Here is a 15,474-nt window from a genome sequence, read left to right on the forward strand (position 1 = left end):
ATGAAAGGGAAATTATGCTTGACAAATCTTCTAGAAATTTTTGAGGCTTTAACTAGTAGAGTGGACAAGGGAGAAACAGTGGATGTGGTGTATTTGGACTTTCAAAAGGCTTTTGACAAGGTCTCACACAAGTGATTAGTGTGCAAACTTAAAGCACATGGTACTGGGGGTAATGTATTGAAGTGGATAGAGAACTGGTTGGCAGACAGGAAGCAGAGTGTCGGAATAAACAGGTCCTTTTCAGAATGGCAGGCAGTGATTAATGGGGTACCACAGGGTTCAGTTCTGGGACCCCAGCTATTTACAATATACATTAATGATTTAGACAAAGGAATTGAATGTAACATCTCCAAGTTTGCAGGTGACACTAAGCTGGGTGGCAGTGTGAGCTGTGAGGAGGATGCTAAGAGGCTGCAGGGTGACTTGGACAAGTTAGGTGAATGGGCAAATGCGTGGCAGTTGCAGTATAATGTAGATAAATGTGAGGTTATCCACTTTGGTGGCAAAAACAGGAAGGCAGAATATTATTTGAATGGTGACAGATTAGTAAAAGGGGTGGTGCAATGAGACCTGGGTATCATGGTACATCAGTTATTGAAAGTTGGCATGCAGGTACAGCAGGCAGTGAAAAAGGCACATGGCATGTTGGCCTTCATAGCGAGAAGATTTGAGTATAGGAGCAGGGAGGTCTTACTGTAGTTGTACAGGGCCTTGGTAAGGCCACACCTTGAATATTGTGTACAGTTTTGGTCTCCTAATCTGAGGAAGGACATTCTTGCTATTGAGGTTGTGCAGCGAAGGTTCGCCAGACTGATTCCTGGGATGGCAGGAATGACATATGAAGAAAGACTGGATCGACTAGGCTTATATTCACTAGAATTTAGAAGAATGAGAGGGTATTTCATTGAAACATATAAAATTGTGACAGGATTGGACAGGTTAGATGCAGGAAGAATGTTCCCGATGTTGGGGAAGTCCAGAACCAGGGATCACAGAGTAAGGATAAGGACCAAGATGAGGAGAAACTTATTCACTCAGAGAATTCTCTACCACAAAGTTGTTGAGGCCAGTTCGTTAGATATATTGAAAAGGAAGTTAGATGTGGCCCTTACAGCTAAAGGAATCAAGGGGTATGGAGAACAAGCAGGAAGTTGCATGGTCGGCCACGATCATATTAAATGGTGGGGCAGGCTCGATGGGCCGAATGGCCTACTCCTGCACCTATTTTCTACGTTTCTACGTCTTCTCAGAGGCCTTCCTTTACCATCCAAGGCCTTGTAAGTGTCCAGCAACACTCTCAATACATTTTTAAAAAACGTAACATTTATTGCAGCAAGCCACTACTTAAGTAAAGTTTTTAAAAAGCAGTCAAAAGCTTAAAGCCAACTTACCTGAAAGATGTGTGTGTCGTATTTAAGAGGTGCTGACAGTGCCTCTGTGAGTCTGCTTGCATGCTGGGGTTACATGGTTACCTGGCGAGCTTAGGACCCAGCGCTGAACTGAGCGCAACGGTCTATGTTCACCGTAGTGATAAGTTGGCATTGTACGCTGACTGACATCACCACTTCCTCGTTTTACTTTGCAGGGCAATACATAGAAACATAGAAATTAGGTGCAGGAGCAAGCCATTCGGCCCTTTGAGCCTGCACCGCCATTCAATAAGATCATGGCTGATCATTCAACCTCAGTACCCCTTTCCTGCTTTCTCTCCATACTCTTAATCCCTTTGGCCGTAAGGGCCATATCTCACTCCCTTTTGAATATATCTAATGAACTGGCCTCAACAGCTTTCTGCAGTAGAGAATTCCACAGGTTAACCACTCTCTGAGTGAAGAGGTTTCTCCTCATCTCGGTCCTAAATGGCTTACCGCTTATTCTTAGACTGTGACCCCTGGTTCTGGAACTCCCCAGCAACAGGAACATTCTTTCTGCCTCTAACCTGTCCAATCTGTCAGAATCTTATATGTTTCTATGAGATCCCCTCTCATTCTTCTAAACTCCAATGGATACAAGCCCAGTTGATCCAGTCTCCCCTCATATGTCAGTCCTGCCATCCCAGGAATCAGTCTGGTGAACCTTCGCTGCACTCCCTCAATAGCAAGAATGTCCTTCCTCAGATTAGGGGACTAAAACTGAACACAATATTCCAGGTGTGGCCTCACCAAGGCCTGTACAACTGCAGTAAGACCCTGCTCCTTTGCTCAAATCCTCTAGCTATGAAGGCCAACATGCCATTTGCCTTCTTCACCACCTGCTGTACCTGCATGCCAAACTTCAATGACTGATGTACCATGACACTCAGGTCTTGTTGCACCTCTCCTTTTCCTAATCTGTCACCATTCAGATAATATTCTGTCTTCCTGTTTTTGCCACCAAAGTGGATAACCTCACATTTATCCACATGATACTGCATGTGCCATGCATTTGCCCACTCATCTAACCTGTCCAAGTCACCCTGCAGCCTCTTAGCGTCCTCCTCACAACTTACACTGCCACCCGGTTTAGTGTCATCTGCAAACTTGTAGATATTACATTCAATACCTTCATCTAAATCATTGATGCATATTGTAAATAGCTGGGTTCCCAGTACTGAACCCTGCGGCACCCCCACTGGTCACTGCCTGCCGTTCTGAAAAGGACCTGTTTATTCCGACTCTCTGCTTCCTGTCTACCAACCAGTTCTCTATCCACATCAATAAATTACCCCCAGTACCATGTGCTTTAATTTTGCACACTAATCTCTTGTGTGGGACCTTGTCAAAAGCCTTTTGAAAGTCCAAATACACCACATCCACTGGTTCTCCCTTGTCCACTCAACTAGTTACATCCTCAAAAAATTCTAGAAGATTTATCAAGCATGATTTCCCTTTCATAAATCCATGCTGACTTGGGCCGACATCTTAACGGCAGTGCTGCCGGGCCTAAGAAAATGGAGGACGCCACAGGACCCAACACTAGCTGGCAAAAGAGTGGTGGTTGCCCTCTTTTTGTGATTTTTTTTTTGGCAGTAATAAGTGTGTAAAGCCCCCGAATTTTTCGCCTATAGTGTGCACTGGCCTCCTTGTCCCTCTTCTCCCTCCCTGCTCACCATCTTCCTTCTCCTGCCTTCGCCTTCTCCCTCTCCCCATCTCTATTGTTCTTCCCTACCCTTCTCCATTCCTTCATCCTTCCTCTATCTCCAACTTACCATGTGACTAGTGTATGTGTATATATATACTGTAATCTACTTAATAGTTAAAAATACTACAGATCCTGTCAAGTAATTCTTTTCAGTCCTCATGAAATGTGGAAATGCTGTTAACGCTGTATCTCTATCACAGTATTTGGAAAACTTGCGTGTCAAACAATTTGACTTGCAAGAGGAAGATTCATACATATTTACAGTGTATAATCAACATTAGATATCTTTTAAGCGACTTTTAGTTATGCTCTTTGAGTATCATTAGGCTTTACTTTAAAAAAATGAATTATTGGCTTATAATTTACTTATCCATTATCCACTTCAACGGAAAATAATTATTGCTTGGGTTTACTTGCTGCAAATTTATTAGACTTCTTCCCTGTCATAATGAAGCATTCATTTTTTGAGGTAGTTTGCAATCTGTAATTTAAACACGTAATGGAGGAAGGGGAATAAATTCCTTCATAAAATTCTTTACTTTTAATGTGGCGTTTTGCAAAACTGGGCACCTTGTCATGACTGTAACGTTCTTACAAACCTAGAGCGTTTCCATCGGTTGGTTGAGTTTTGCTTACGAAGAAAGGTTGTTGCATGTGCAATTTTGATGCTTCAGACAAACGATTTGCAACAGCTATTTTTCATCCATAACCAAAATAGCATGCAGTGCAAAAAACAGAAAATCACACGTCGTGTAACTCGAGATTAGTTCAACTGAGGATAAAAAAAATTCCCTCAAAAATGAAAATGAGACCTTGCCGGGTCTTCAGAAAATTGTTTCTAAATTGTAGTAGATTTGAGGGATTGTTGTATCGGCTTCCGCCAGAGCACAGCAAATCTGTGTGAGATTTGATCCTGGGATAGCTCAGAGTTTAAATTAAATGAAAGGAGACCAGATCGTGTAATAACGTCCCCCTCCACCTATATTGCTAAACACTGTTTTTCTCTCTTCCTTCCCATGAATGGAGGTCTTGGTCACTGAAGGGAAAACAATAATATTTTGTCAGAATAAGGTTACGTGCAACGCAAGAAACGTAATTAGGTTTATTCTTGCTGCAAATTGCATCACAGCATTGCACTTTTCAACAATGACACGGTTGGAGTGTTCGTTATATGAAATTGCATTCGCTGAAAATTGTATCGGTTTTACTTATATACTTGCAAATTACCTTCAGAAAAGGTCTAGGACTCCGAGTTACCGTGATATATACCAACTGTTTGAACATTTTGCTGGCAAAACAGCTCAAAATGTCTCAGTCTGTCTCTCTAAAATCCTGTGCTGCTAGTTTGATATTCGGCTTTCGGCTGCCTGAGAAAGAGTGTTCGAAGATCAGGCCCTCAAATCTGGCACCAAGCTTATGGTCTACAGGACTGTAGTGATACCCTCCCTCCTGCATGGCTCAGAGACGTGAACCATATTCAGTAGACACCTCAAATTGCTGGAGAAATACCACCAACTATGTCTCCAAGATCCTGCCAATCCCCTGGGAGGACAGATGCACCAACGTCAGTGTTCTAGTCTAACATCCCCAGCATGGAAGCACTGACCACACTCAACCAGCTCCGTTGGGTGGGCCACATTGTCCGCATGCCTGAGACTCCCAAAGCAAGCGCTCTATTCAGAACTCCTACAAGGTAAGCGAGCCTGAGGTGGGCAGAGGAAACATTTTAAGGACGCCCTCAAAGCCTCCTTGATAAAGTGCTACATCCCCAACGATACCTGGGAGTCCCTGGCCAAAGACCGCCCTAAATGGAGGAAGAACATCTGGGAGGGCGCTGAGCTCCTTGAGTCTCGTCACCGAGAGCATGCAGAAATCAAGTGAAGACAGTGCAAGGAGCGTGCGGCAAACCAGACTCCCCACCCACCCTTTCCTCCAACGACTGTCTGTCCCACCTGTGACAGAGACTGTAATTCCCGTATTGGACTGTTCAGTCATCTGAGAACTAACTTTTAGAATGGAAGCAAGTCTTCCTTGATTTCGCAGATGATGATGATGATTCATTACTGACCATTACAAAGGGTAATTTCAATCTTAATAGATTAATGGCCAGTTAATATGACCAATCATCACTGCAGCGACCATCATTATTGGAATGACCAATCCAGATGGATATGAAGATAATCTATCCAATACAACTTCAATAGGTAATCACCATTGATTATTTCCACTGAACTGGAGGGACACCATGACCATTGCAGACACGACAGTCATTTAATAGAATCAGTGGCATTATGGAACTGTAATATTTGCTTATAGAAACATACAAATTAGGTGCAGGAGTAGGCTATTTGGCCCTTCGAGCCTGCACCACCATTCAATAAGATCATAGTTGATCATTCAACCTCAGTACCCCTTTCCTGCTTTCTCTCCATACCCCTTGATCCCTTTAGCTGTAAGGGCCATATCTAACTTCTTTTTGAATATATCCAATGAACTGGCCTCAACAACTTTCTGTGGTAGAGAATTCCACAGGTTAACAACTCTCTGAGTGAAGAGGTTTCTCCTCATCTCGCTCCTAAATGGCTTACCCTTATCCTTAGACTGTGACCCTTGGTTCTGGACTTCCACAGCATCGGGAACATTCTTCCTGCATCTAACCTGTCCAATCCCATCAGAATTTTATATGTTTCTATGAGATCCCCTCTCATTCTTCTAAACTCCAGTGAATACAGGCCCAGTCGATTCAATCTATCCTCATATGTCAGTCCAGACATCCCGGGAATCAGTCTGGTGAACCTTTGCTGCATTCCCTCAATAGCACGAACGCCCTTCCTCAGATTAGGAGACCAAAACTAAACACAATATTCCAGGTGTGGCCTCACCAAGCTCCTGTATAACTGCAGTAAAACCTCTCTGCTCCTATACTCAAATCTTCTAGCTATGAAGGCCAACATGCCATTTGCCACCTTCACCGCCTGCTGTACCTGCATGCCAACATTCAATGACTGATGTACCATGACACCCAGGTCTCGTTGCAACTCCCCTTTCCTAATCTGTCACCATTCAGATAATATTCTGCCTTCCTGTTTTTGCCACCAAAGTGGATAACCTTACATTTTTCCACATTATACTGCATCTGCCATGCATTTGTCCACTTACCTAACCTGTCCAAGTTACCCTGCAGCCTCTTAGCATCCTCCTCACAGCTCACACTGCCACACAGTTTAGTGTCATCTGCAAACTTGGAGATATTACATTCAATTCCTTCGTCTAAATCATTAATGTATATTGTAAATATCGGCAGTCCCAGCACCGAACCCTGCGGCACCCCACTAATCACTGCCTGCCATTCTGAAAAGGGCCCATTTATTCCGACTCTTTGCTTCCTGTCTGCTAACCAGTTCTCTATCCACGTCCGTACATTACCCCAATATCATGTTTATCGACAGGTTTGATGTTTTTAAATTATAAATAAAATAATTAAGAACATAGTTTGCTTTTCTATAATTTAAAAATATTCATTATATTTCATAGTTTATTCGGGTTGATGTTGAAACGCTTTACAAATGTGATTTAAAAATAAAACAAGGGTTGTTCACCCCAACAGTCTGTATATTCGCGTGGCTGTACCACAAATCCTGCTGCTGGGTTGACTGCAGCGCTCAGCCTGAACCACGTGCCTTTCACCTCGACGGGGCCGGGCACACTTCACCGGCCTCTGATTGGAGACGTTGTCGAGCGGGCGGGGTCCATGCCGCTGTGATCCCGCCCCCGCGGCGCTCCAATTGGTTGAAGATGCGAGTGGGCGTGGCCCGGTGGGGTTGGCGCTGATTGAATGAAAGTTGGAGCGGGCAGCGTCTTTGGGCTTTCTCCAAACCTGCTTCGGCTGCTGCCCCGGGAGCGGGAGGCGCAAACAGGAGCGTCCGAAGCCTTTGATACAAACGGCAGAAAGAGCTGCTCTTGTTCTTAAAACAGTCGCCCTTGGTGTTTGTGAGATTATTTTATGATAAATATTCCTTTTGCATTTTACCGCCTCAAGTTAATTCGGTAATAAGAATATTAATTTCTGCACCTTTAGTTTGCAAGCTTTGGGGTGCCGGTCATGCATCTCCCTGATAGCCGATACAATCTCGGGGCGCCTTCCTTCCTCTTTCGCTCTCTGTGGCTGCTCTCTGTGGTTCGGTGGGACTCCGGCTCCTCTGCCGCCACACCGGTGTTTTACGGCCACGTCTCTGAAAGCTCTCCACCTGGCACCCAAGTGAGCGGCGTTAGCCTCCCTGGCCACCGGGTCTGCCCGCTTCACCCTGCCGGGGCCAGACTGCAGATTGAGCTGGGCGGGGACGGAGCAGGTTCGGTTTTCCAGCTCTACCATCACCACGGCGATGGCAACGTCCTGCTCCGAACCGCAGCACCTTTGGACCGGGAGCGGAGATGGCACTACGTCCTGTCGCTGCGCTGCTTCTCGGCGACCAGCTGCCCCGACAGGTTGGACTGCAGCACGGCTTTGGTCCAAGTTCGGGTCCGCGATGTGAACGACAACAGACCGGTGTTCGGTTCGGAGCAAGCGACGAGGGTGGACGTGGACGAAATGATCCCTGTGGGATCAGAGATCGCCCGAGTGACCGCCACGGATCAAGATGAAGGGAGGAATGCTGAAATCCGCTATCACTCCTTTCCGGAGATCCCGCAATTGTTCGTGGTTCCACGGACTGGCCAGATCCTGGTCGTGGACTCTCTGATGGGGATGGAGCCCCTCTACCTGTCAGTTTATGCCCAGGATAAAGGTCTGATGGCCCAGGTCACTGACCCTCTGACAGTCCTGGTGAATGTCAAACCAAGGGCTCTGGGGGTTCCTGAAGGCAGGAGAGCAACTCGCTCAGCGCCGGACGCGACGTTTCACTCGGTGACTGTCTCTGAGGAGGACAAAATGGGAAATGTCATTTACACAATCCCCGACTGGGAATTTGAAGGACGGTGGTTCGAAGTGATCGCCCCAGTGGATGCCCCCGTGCAGATAGAGAGGGACTCCGGCAGAGTTTATTTATCGAAGAGACTTCGCGGCAAATCGGCCATCCAGATAACGGTCAAAGTCAACAATGAGAAAGGTAAGCGACCCTCGCATCCTCCTAAGTATTACCCGATATCTGAGTGAAGATTTTGTTGCACTCCAGACATGTGAAATTTATCACCCTGCGAATTGAACTTTTTCTCTCTATTGGCAAATCTCAATTCCAGTACAACCAGGGTAATTTACATTTGATTAGTAAACATCCCAAGGCACCTCGCCGAGACCTGAGAAAAATAGACCCTCAATAAAGGAGAGATTGGGAGGGGTGGCCACAAGCTTGCTCAAATAGGTGGGTTTTGAAGAGTGTTTCAAAGGAGAAAAGGGAGGTGGAGAAATTGAGGGAGCGAGTTCCAGAAAGTGAGACCTAAATGGCTGAAGGAACTTAATTTGTGAGTAGGAAAAATATAAGTTAACTAGCCACACACATTTTGTGATTTAGTAGTGAAGTCATTGTCAGCTCAATGTCTTCTAAATGGAGATTTAAATTCAGTCAATTGCATCTGGAATTAGACAAGGGGCGGAGCACAGAATGTAACATATTTAGATAACAGCGGATCTAGAATTCTGGCAATTTTCCAGGGACACCAGAGTATGGTGGATAGCATATACTGTCCATTGCCACACATTTCAATCAGGCAAAGGAGAGCTCTGCTCATCAGTCTGCACCTGTAGTGACCATTTTAAAGTTTAAAAAGCTCTTTGAACAATAACTTTAAATTGAATCAAAAGCCCATCAGAAAAGCCTCAATTTACCTAGGCATTGAGTAGCAATTATACTGCAACTGGTGTGAAGAAAGAAGCAGTGAGACACCATCTCCTCCAGGTGGTATGGTACTACTACTAAAAATCCGAATCGCTTTCAGTTCTTTAAAGCTAAGCCGCAGTTTCACTGCTCTCTTTGTCTCCGTGATACAAAAACCACATTGCTTCAACTCAAGACTTATAGTCTGATTCTTTCATAAGAGTCTATTCTAGAGATTGGTGGTTAATGGCATTGGCCATTGTGGTCGTGAACCATACAGACCAGCAGGTTCCAGTTTAATTTCCTGGTCTGTGCAGCCATAGAGGGAACTACAAATTGTCTCAGCACCACTGAGCTAGGAAGAGGGGTGGGTGGGTGGGGGGGGGGAATAAGTCGGGATCTCACTCCTAATTACTATCCTGTAATTTCTGCATATGTGGACATCAGGTATATACATTGCCTCTAGGGTCAAATAGCCTACTGGCAGTCACTATCAAGGTTCACATGAAAAAATATCACTTGAGTGAAGTACTGGTTGATACTTGGCACCTGCATAATCATACCTTAGCGTAAGTAAGCTTAGGTGTCAGCCATGGCTCAGTTGATAACACTCTCGCCTCTGAGTCAGAAGGTTGTGGGTTCACTCTAGTGACCTGACCTGAGCTCAAAATCTAGACTGACAGTACTCAGGGGGTGCTGCACAGTCTGAGGTGCAGTAATTTGGATGAGAAGTTAAACTCAGGTGGACGTAATAGATCCCATGCCACTATTTCAAAGAGCAGGAAATTCTCCTTGGTTTTCTGACCAATATTTATCACTCAATCAACATCAATATAAAAAAAACAGATTATCTGGTTATTATCACATTACTGTTTGTGGGACCTTCCTTGGTGAAAATTGGCTATCGCATTTCCTACATTACCACAATGACTACGCTACTGTAAAGTGCTTTCGGATGTCCTGAGGGAAAAGAGTGTTCTGACTTCCATGACTGATTTTCGGAACCTATTTTTGAATTTGGTGAAAAGGTGAGGGTGCTAATGATACACTATACTAATATGTTTTCATTGAGCATTGTAAATATATTTACAAGCTGCTCTAGTAACATTTAATACCAAAACAATTTTGTGTATTGAAGTAATGAATTATTTTAATTGGACATATTAATGGAGATTTTTTAATACTTTACACAGCAGTAGATGGCACCAAAGTTGCAATCCTTATGTTTTGTTACATTGACAAGCTGCCTGATTTGGCAACCCTTTCGTCGGTGTCTCATTGGAATGTCAAACCATCCATTCACCACATGGTTAGATCTAGCACTATGGTACAGTATTAAGGTCTTAAAACTCAATAAAAAATTAAATGATCACACTTCAAACTAAGCTCTCCCTATAGCTGCGTATAAGCATGATACGCATAAGGGAACAATTGATGCTACTGAGAAAGATCTCTATAATTCACTGCTGCCCTATTCATTTGGTTTTGTTAACAGCTCTTCATTGTGAAATGAACTCCGTATCCCTATTGTGCACCCTCTATTTAATCATATGCTAGTTGATCTGTGATGCATGCAGGGAATTATGACTAACTGTAGTCTTCAGATGATGTGGGGTTACATGTCAGGGGAAAATTGGATCATGGTGTGCAGATAAAGAAAGAACTTGCATTTATATAGAGCGCCTTTCACGACCTCTGGATGTAACAAAGTGTTTTACAGCCAATTAATTACAAGTGTAGTCACTGAACTAGTGGGAACCTGTTCAACCTTCGCCATCTCCAGGCCAGGTCCAAGATCACCCCAACCTCTGTCGTCGAGCTACAGTACACGGACGACGCCTGTGTCTGCGCACATACAGAGGCTGAACTCCAAGTCATAGTCAACATCTTCACTGAGGTGTACGAAAACATAGGCCTTACACTAAACATCCGTAAGACAAAGGTTCTCCAGCAACCTGTCCCCGCTGCACAGCACTGCCCCCCCAGTCATCAAGATCCACAGCGCGGCCTTGGACAACGTGGGCCATTTCCCATACCTCTGGAGTCTCTTTATCAAGGGCAGATATTGATGAGATTCAACACTGCCGCCAGTGCAGCCTTCGGCCGCCTGAGGAAAAGAGTGTTTGAAGACCAGGCCCTCAAATTTGACACCAAGCTCATGGTCTACAGGGCTGTAGTAATACCCGCCCTCCTGCATGACTCAGAGACATGAACCATGTACAGTAGACACTTCAAGTCACTGGAGAAATACCACCAATGATGTCTCCGCAAGTTCCTGCAAATCCCCTGGGAGGACAGACGCCAACATTAGCATCCTCGACTAGGCCAACATCCTCAGTATTGAAGCGCTAACCATACTTGATCAGCTCCGCTGGGCAGGCCACATTGTTCACATGTCAGACATGAGATTCCCAAAGCAAATGCTCTACTCAGAACTCCTTCACGGCAAACGAGCCAAAGGTGGGCAGAGGAAACGTTACAAGGACACCCTCAAAGCCTCACTGATAAACATCCCACTGACACCTGGGAGTCCCTGGCCAAAGACCGCCCTAAGTGGAGGAAGTGCATCCGGGAGGGTGCTGAGCACCTTGAGTCTCATCGCCGAGAGCATGCAGAAATCAAGCGCAGGCAACGGAAAGAGCATGCGGCAAACTAGTTCCACCCTCCCTCACCCTCAATGACTATCTGTCCTACCTGTGATGGGGACTGTAGTTCTCATATTGGACTGTTCAGTCACCTAAGGACTCATTTTTAGAGTGGAAGCATCTCTTCCTCGATTCCGGGGGACTGCCTATGATGATGAGTCACTGTTAAAATGTAGGTAATAATATATAATTTCATCTCCATTTTTTTAAATCTTAAGTTTTATCCATATTTTTATATAATATAATATTTTATATTCTCTCCTGCTGTGGAGTTTTGAGATAAAAACAGAGGAGTTAAGAGCCATCACTAGTAGGTGGGTATAATTACAGTGTAACAACTTTACATAGGTAGTTTCCATTATAAATGTGGACAGGAATTTATATTGAAAAAAGATGGCACAAAAGTGTGACAAAAACATGATAAATAAGGTTTTGTATTTATTGTAGCAAACTTATTTTCTATTCAATGATCTTCAATAGTCATGACTACTACTCACTGTTGGCATATTTTTGAAAGTGGAGGAAGAGGAACTCTTACTCACTATATTATGCGCTCATTATATCCAAATATTCTTGTTCTAACCGGACACATTTACTTTCTCTTGCTGGTAGATTGGTAACATTGGAATGACTGGATTAAACAGCTCTAAACTGATGGATATGGTTTGTTGTATTTCTTATTTACTTAAAATAAAATAAGCAAACATGCATTGTTATTTGGGACCCTATGGATTTGGAAGCTAAATCATAATGGTTTGAAAGTTTAGAATTAAGTTATAATGTATATGTATTAATCTCTCATACCTCTCAATCCATTTCTGTGTCAAGCATTTATTCGGTTCCCTCTTGAATTTACTGAAAATGTCTAACTCCACTACTTCATGGTCAGTATATTCTATATATATTCACCGCCCTCTGTGTGAAGTGGTATCTAAACTGTTCACCTTTCTTCTCCCAAATTTGTCTTGCCTGCTGTTCCATTGTAAATAACAATCATCATCATCATAGGCAATCCCTCAGAATCTAGGAAGACTTGCTTCCATTCTTAGAATGAGTCCTTAGGTGGCTGAAGAGTCCAATACAAGAGCCACAGTCCCTGCCACAGGTGGGACAGACAGTTGTTAAGGGTAAGGGAGTGTGGGAAGCATCTAAGTTCCCGGGCAACGATGGCGGTGCGGCGTTCCGGCCTGTCGCTGTTGGAGTTATCCATGAGGGTCCTGACGTTCCAGCTCCCGATCTTCATGTTAACGGAGTGGAAGATGCCTATGCGTGAGTTCTTTTAACGTGAGGTAGCTGTTGCACACCAGCTACCACACGGGCTTAGTTGAGCAAGGTCTTGGTCCAGTGGCAAAGGGGTCCAAGACGACTGGAGACCAGACACTGGTGTATGAGCCTAATTGCCTATGGTGAGATGTTGGCTGCAATCTGGGCACCAAGTAACGCCCTTGTTGGTGGGTGGACCGAGGCTTGGTTGGGGGCAGGTATTGGGAGGGTCAGTGTTCCACTGGAGTTCCGTGTGGGGTGTCAGTAAGGAGTCTCTCTGCACTAAGATGGTGTCGGGGCCCGTAAATACAAGGCGATGGTGACTCTGTTACGCCGCTCACATTGAAAATGCCACATACCTGATCTTACAGGTGGAAAACATTTAGCAGTTGTACCACAAAAGTCTGCTAACCTACAGTGATTTTAACATCCAACACATGAACTCTTCTATGGGGTGAGGAAATCTGAACTAAAGGGTACAATCCTAAAGGGGTTGCATAAACAGAGAGATCTAAAGGTATATGTGCACAAATCATTGCAAGGTGGCAGGGCAGGTTGAGAAAGCAGTTAAAAAAGCTTACAGGATCCTGGCTTCATGGATAGAGGTATAGAGTACAAAAGCGTGGAAATTATGATGAACCTATACAAAACATTGGTTTGACCTCAACTGGAGTATTGTGCTCAATTCTGGGCACCAAACGTTAGGAAGGATGTGAAGGCCTTGGAGAGAGTGCAGAAAAGATTTACAAAAATGATTCCAGGGATGAGTGCCTTCAGTTACCTGGATAGACTGTAGAAGCTGGGATTCTCTATAGAGCAGAGAAGATTGAGAGGAGATTTGATAGAGGTGTTCAAAATCATGAGGAATCTGGACAGAGTAGATGGAGAGAAACTGTTCCCATTCGCGGAAGGGTCGAGTACCAGAGGACACAGATTTAAGGTGATTGGCAAAAGAACCAAAGGCGACATAAGATAAAACGTTTTAACACAGCGAGTGGTTAGGAATACACTGCCTGAAAGGGTGGTGGAGGCAGACTCAATCATTGCTTTCAAAAGGGAGTTGGATAAATACCTGAGAAAAATTGCAGGGCTGCGGGGAAAGGACGGGTGAGTGGGACGAGCTGAAGCACTCTTGGAAGGGTTCGACCGGCCGAATGGCCGCCTTGCTGTAACCATTCTATGATTCTATAAAGGGGTTACGGTTTGGTCCACTCATAACTTAGCCAATAATTTAACATTAATCTGTGAAATTCAAGTCTCATTAAAGAGACAATAGAAACATACAAACATAGAAAATAGTTGGAGGAGTAGACCATTCAGCCCTTCGAGACTGCACCAATATGATCATGACTGTTCATGCAACTTTAGTACCCCGTTTCTGCTTTCTCTCCATACCCCTTGATCCCTTTAGCCGTAAGGGCCACATCGAACTCCCTTTTGAATATATCTAATGAACTGGCCTCAACAACTTTCTGTGGTAGAGAATTCCACAGGTTCACAATTCTCTGAGTGAAGAAGTTTCTCCACATCTTGGTCCTAAATGGCTAACCCCTTATCCTTAGACTGTAACCCCTGGTTCTGGACTTCCCCAACATCGGGAACATTCTTCCTTCATCTAACCTGTCCAATCCCTTCAGAATTTTATATGTTTCTATGAGATCCCCTCTCATTCTTCTAAATTCCAGTGAATATAAGCCTAGTCGATCCAGTCTTTCTTCAAATGTCATTCCTGCCATCCTGGGAATCAGTATGGTGAACCTTCGCTGTACTCCCTCAATAGCAAGAATGTCCTTCCTCAGATTAGGAGACCAGAATTGTACACAATATTCCAGGTGTGGCCTCACCAATGCCCTGTACAACTGCAGTAAGACCTCCCTGCTCCTGTACTCAAATCCCCTAGCTATGAAAGCCAACATGCCATTTGCCTTCTTCATCGTCTGCTGTACCTACATGCCAACTTTCAATGACTGATGTACTATGACACCCAGATCTCGTTGCACATCCCCGTTTACCATTCAGATAATATTTTGCCTTCCTGTTTTTGCCACCAAAGTGGATAACCTCACATTTATCTACATTATACTGTAACTGCCATGCATTTGTCCACTCACCTAACCTGTCCAAGCCACCCTGCAGCCTCTCAGCATCCTCCTCACGGCTCACACTGCCACCCAGCTTAGTATCATCTGCAAACTTGGAAATATTACATTCAATTCCTTCGTCTAAATCATTAATGTATATTGTAAATAGCTGGGGGCCCAGCACTGAACCTTGCGGTACCGCACTAATCACTGCCTGCCATTCTGAAAAGGACCCGTTTATTCCTACTCTTTGCTTCCTGTCTGCCACCAGTTCTCTATTCATGTCAATGCATTACCCCCAATACCATGTGCTTTAATTTTGCGCACTAATCTCTTGTGTAGGACCTTGTCAAAAGCCTTTTGAAAGTCCAAATACACCACATCCACTGGTTGTCCCTTGTCCACTCGACCAGTTACATCCTCAAAAAATTCTAGAAGATTTGTCAAGCATGATTTCCCTTTCATAAATCCATGCTGACTTGGACCGATCCTGTCACTGCTTTCCAAATGCGCTGCTATTACATCTTTAATAATTGATTCCAACATTTTCCCCAC

The 15,474-nt window shown here is 44.3% G+C and overlaps 1 protein-coding gene across 1 annotated transcript in view; it reads left to right on the forward strand.

Annotated features, from left to right (window-relative positions):
* The first annotated feature begins 7,222 nt into the window (after positions 1 to 7,222).
* Positions 7,223 to 15,474, forward strand: part of LOC139268496 (neural-cadherin) — a 306,309-nt gene continuing 298,057 nt past the window's right edge. Inside the window, exon 1 of the mRNA XM_070886774.1 lies at positions 7,223 to 8,225. Within this exon, the coding sequence (XP_070742875.1) occupies positions 7,223 to 8,225 (1,003 nt within the window). The remainder of the gene's footprint in view (positions 8,226 to 15,474) is intronic.

This window comes from Pristiophorus japonicus, chromosome 1 (assembly GCF_044704955.1).
Source record: "Pristiophorus japonicus isolate sPriJap1 chromosome 1, sPriJap1.hap1, whole genome shotgun sequence".
Lineage (NCBI taxonomy): Eukaryota > Metazoa > Chordata > Chondrichthyes > Pristiophoridae > Pristiophorus > Pristiophorus japonicus.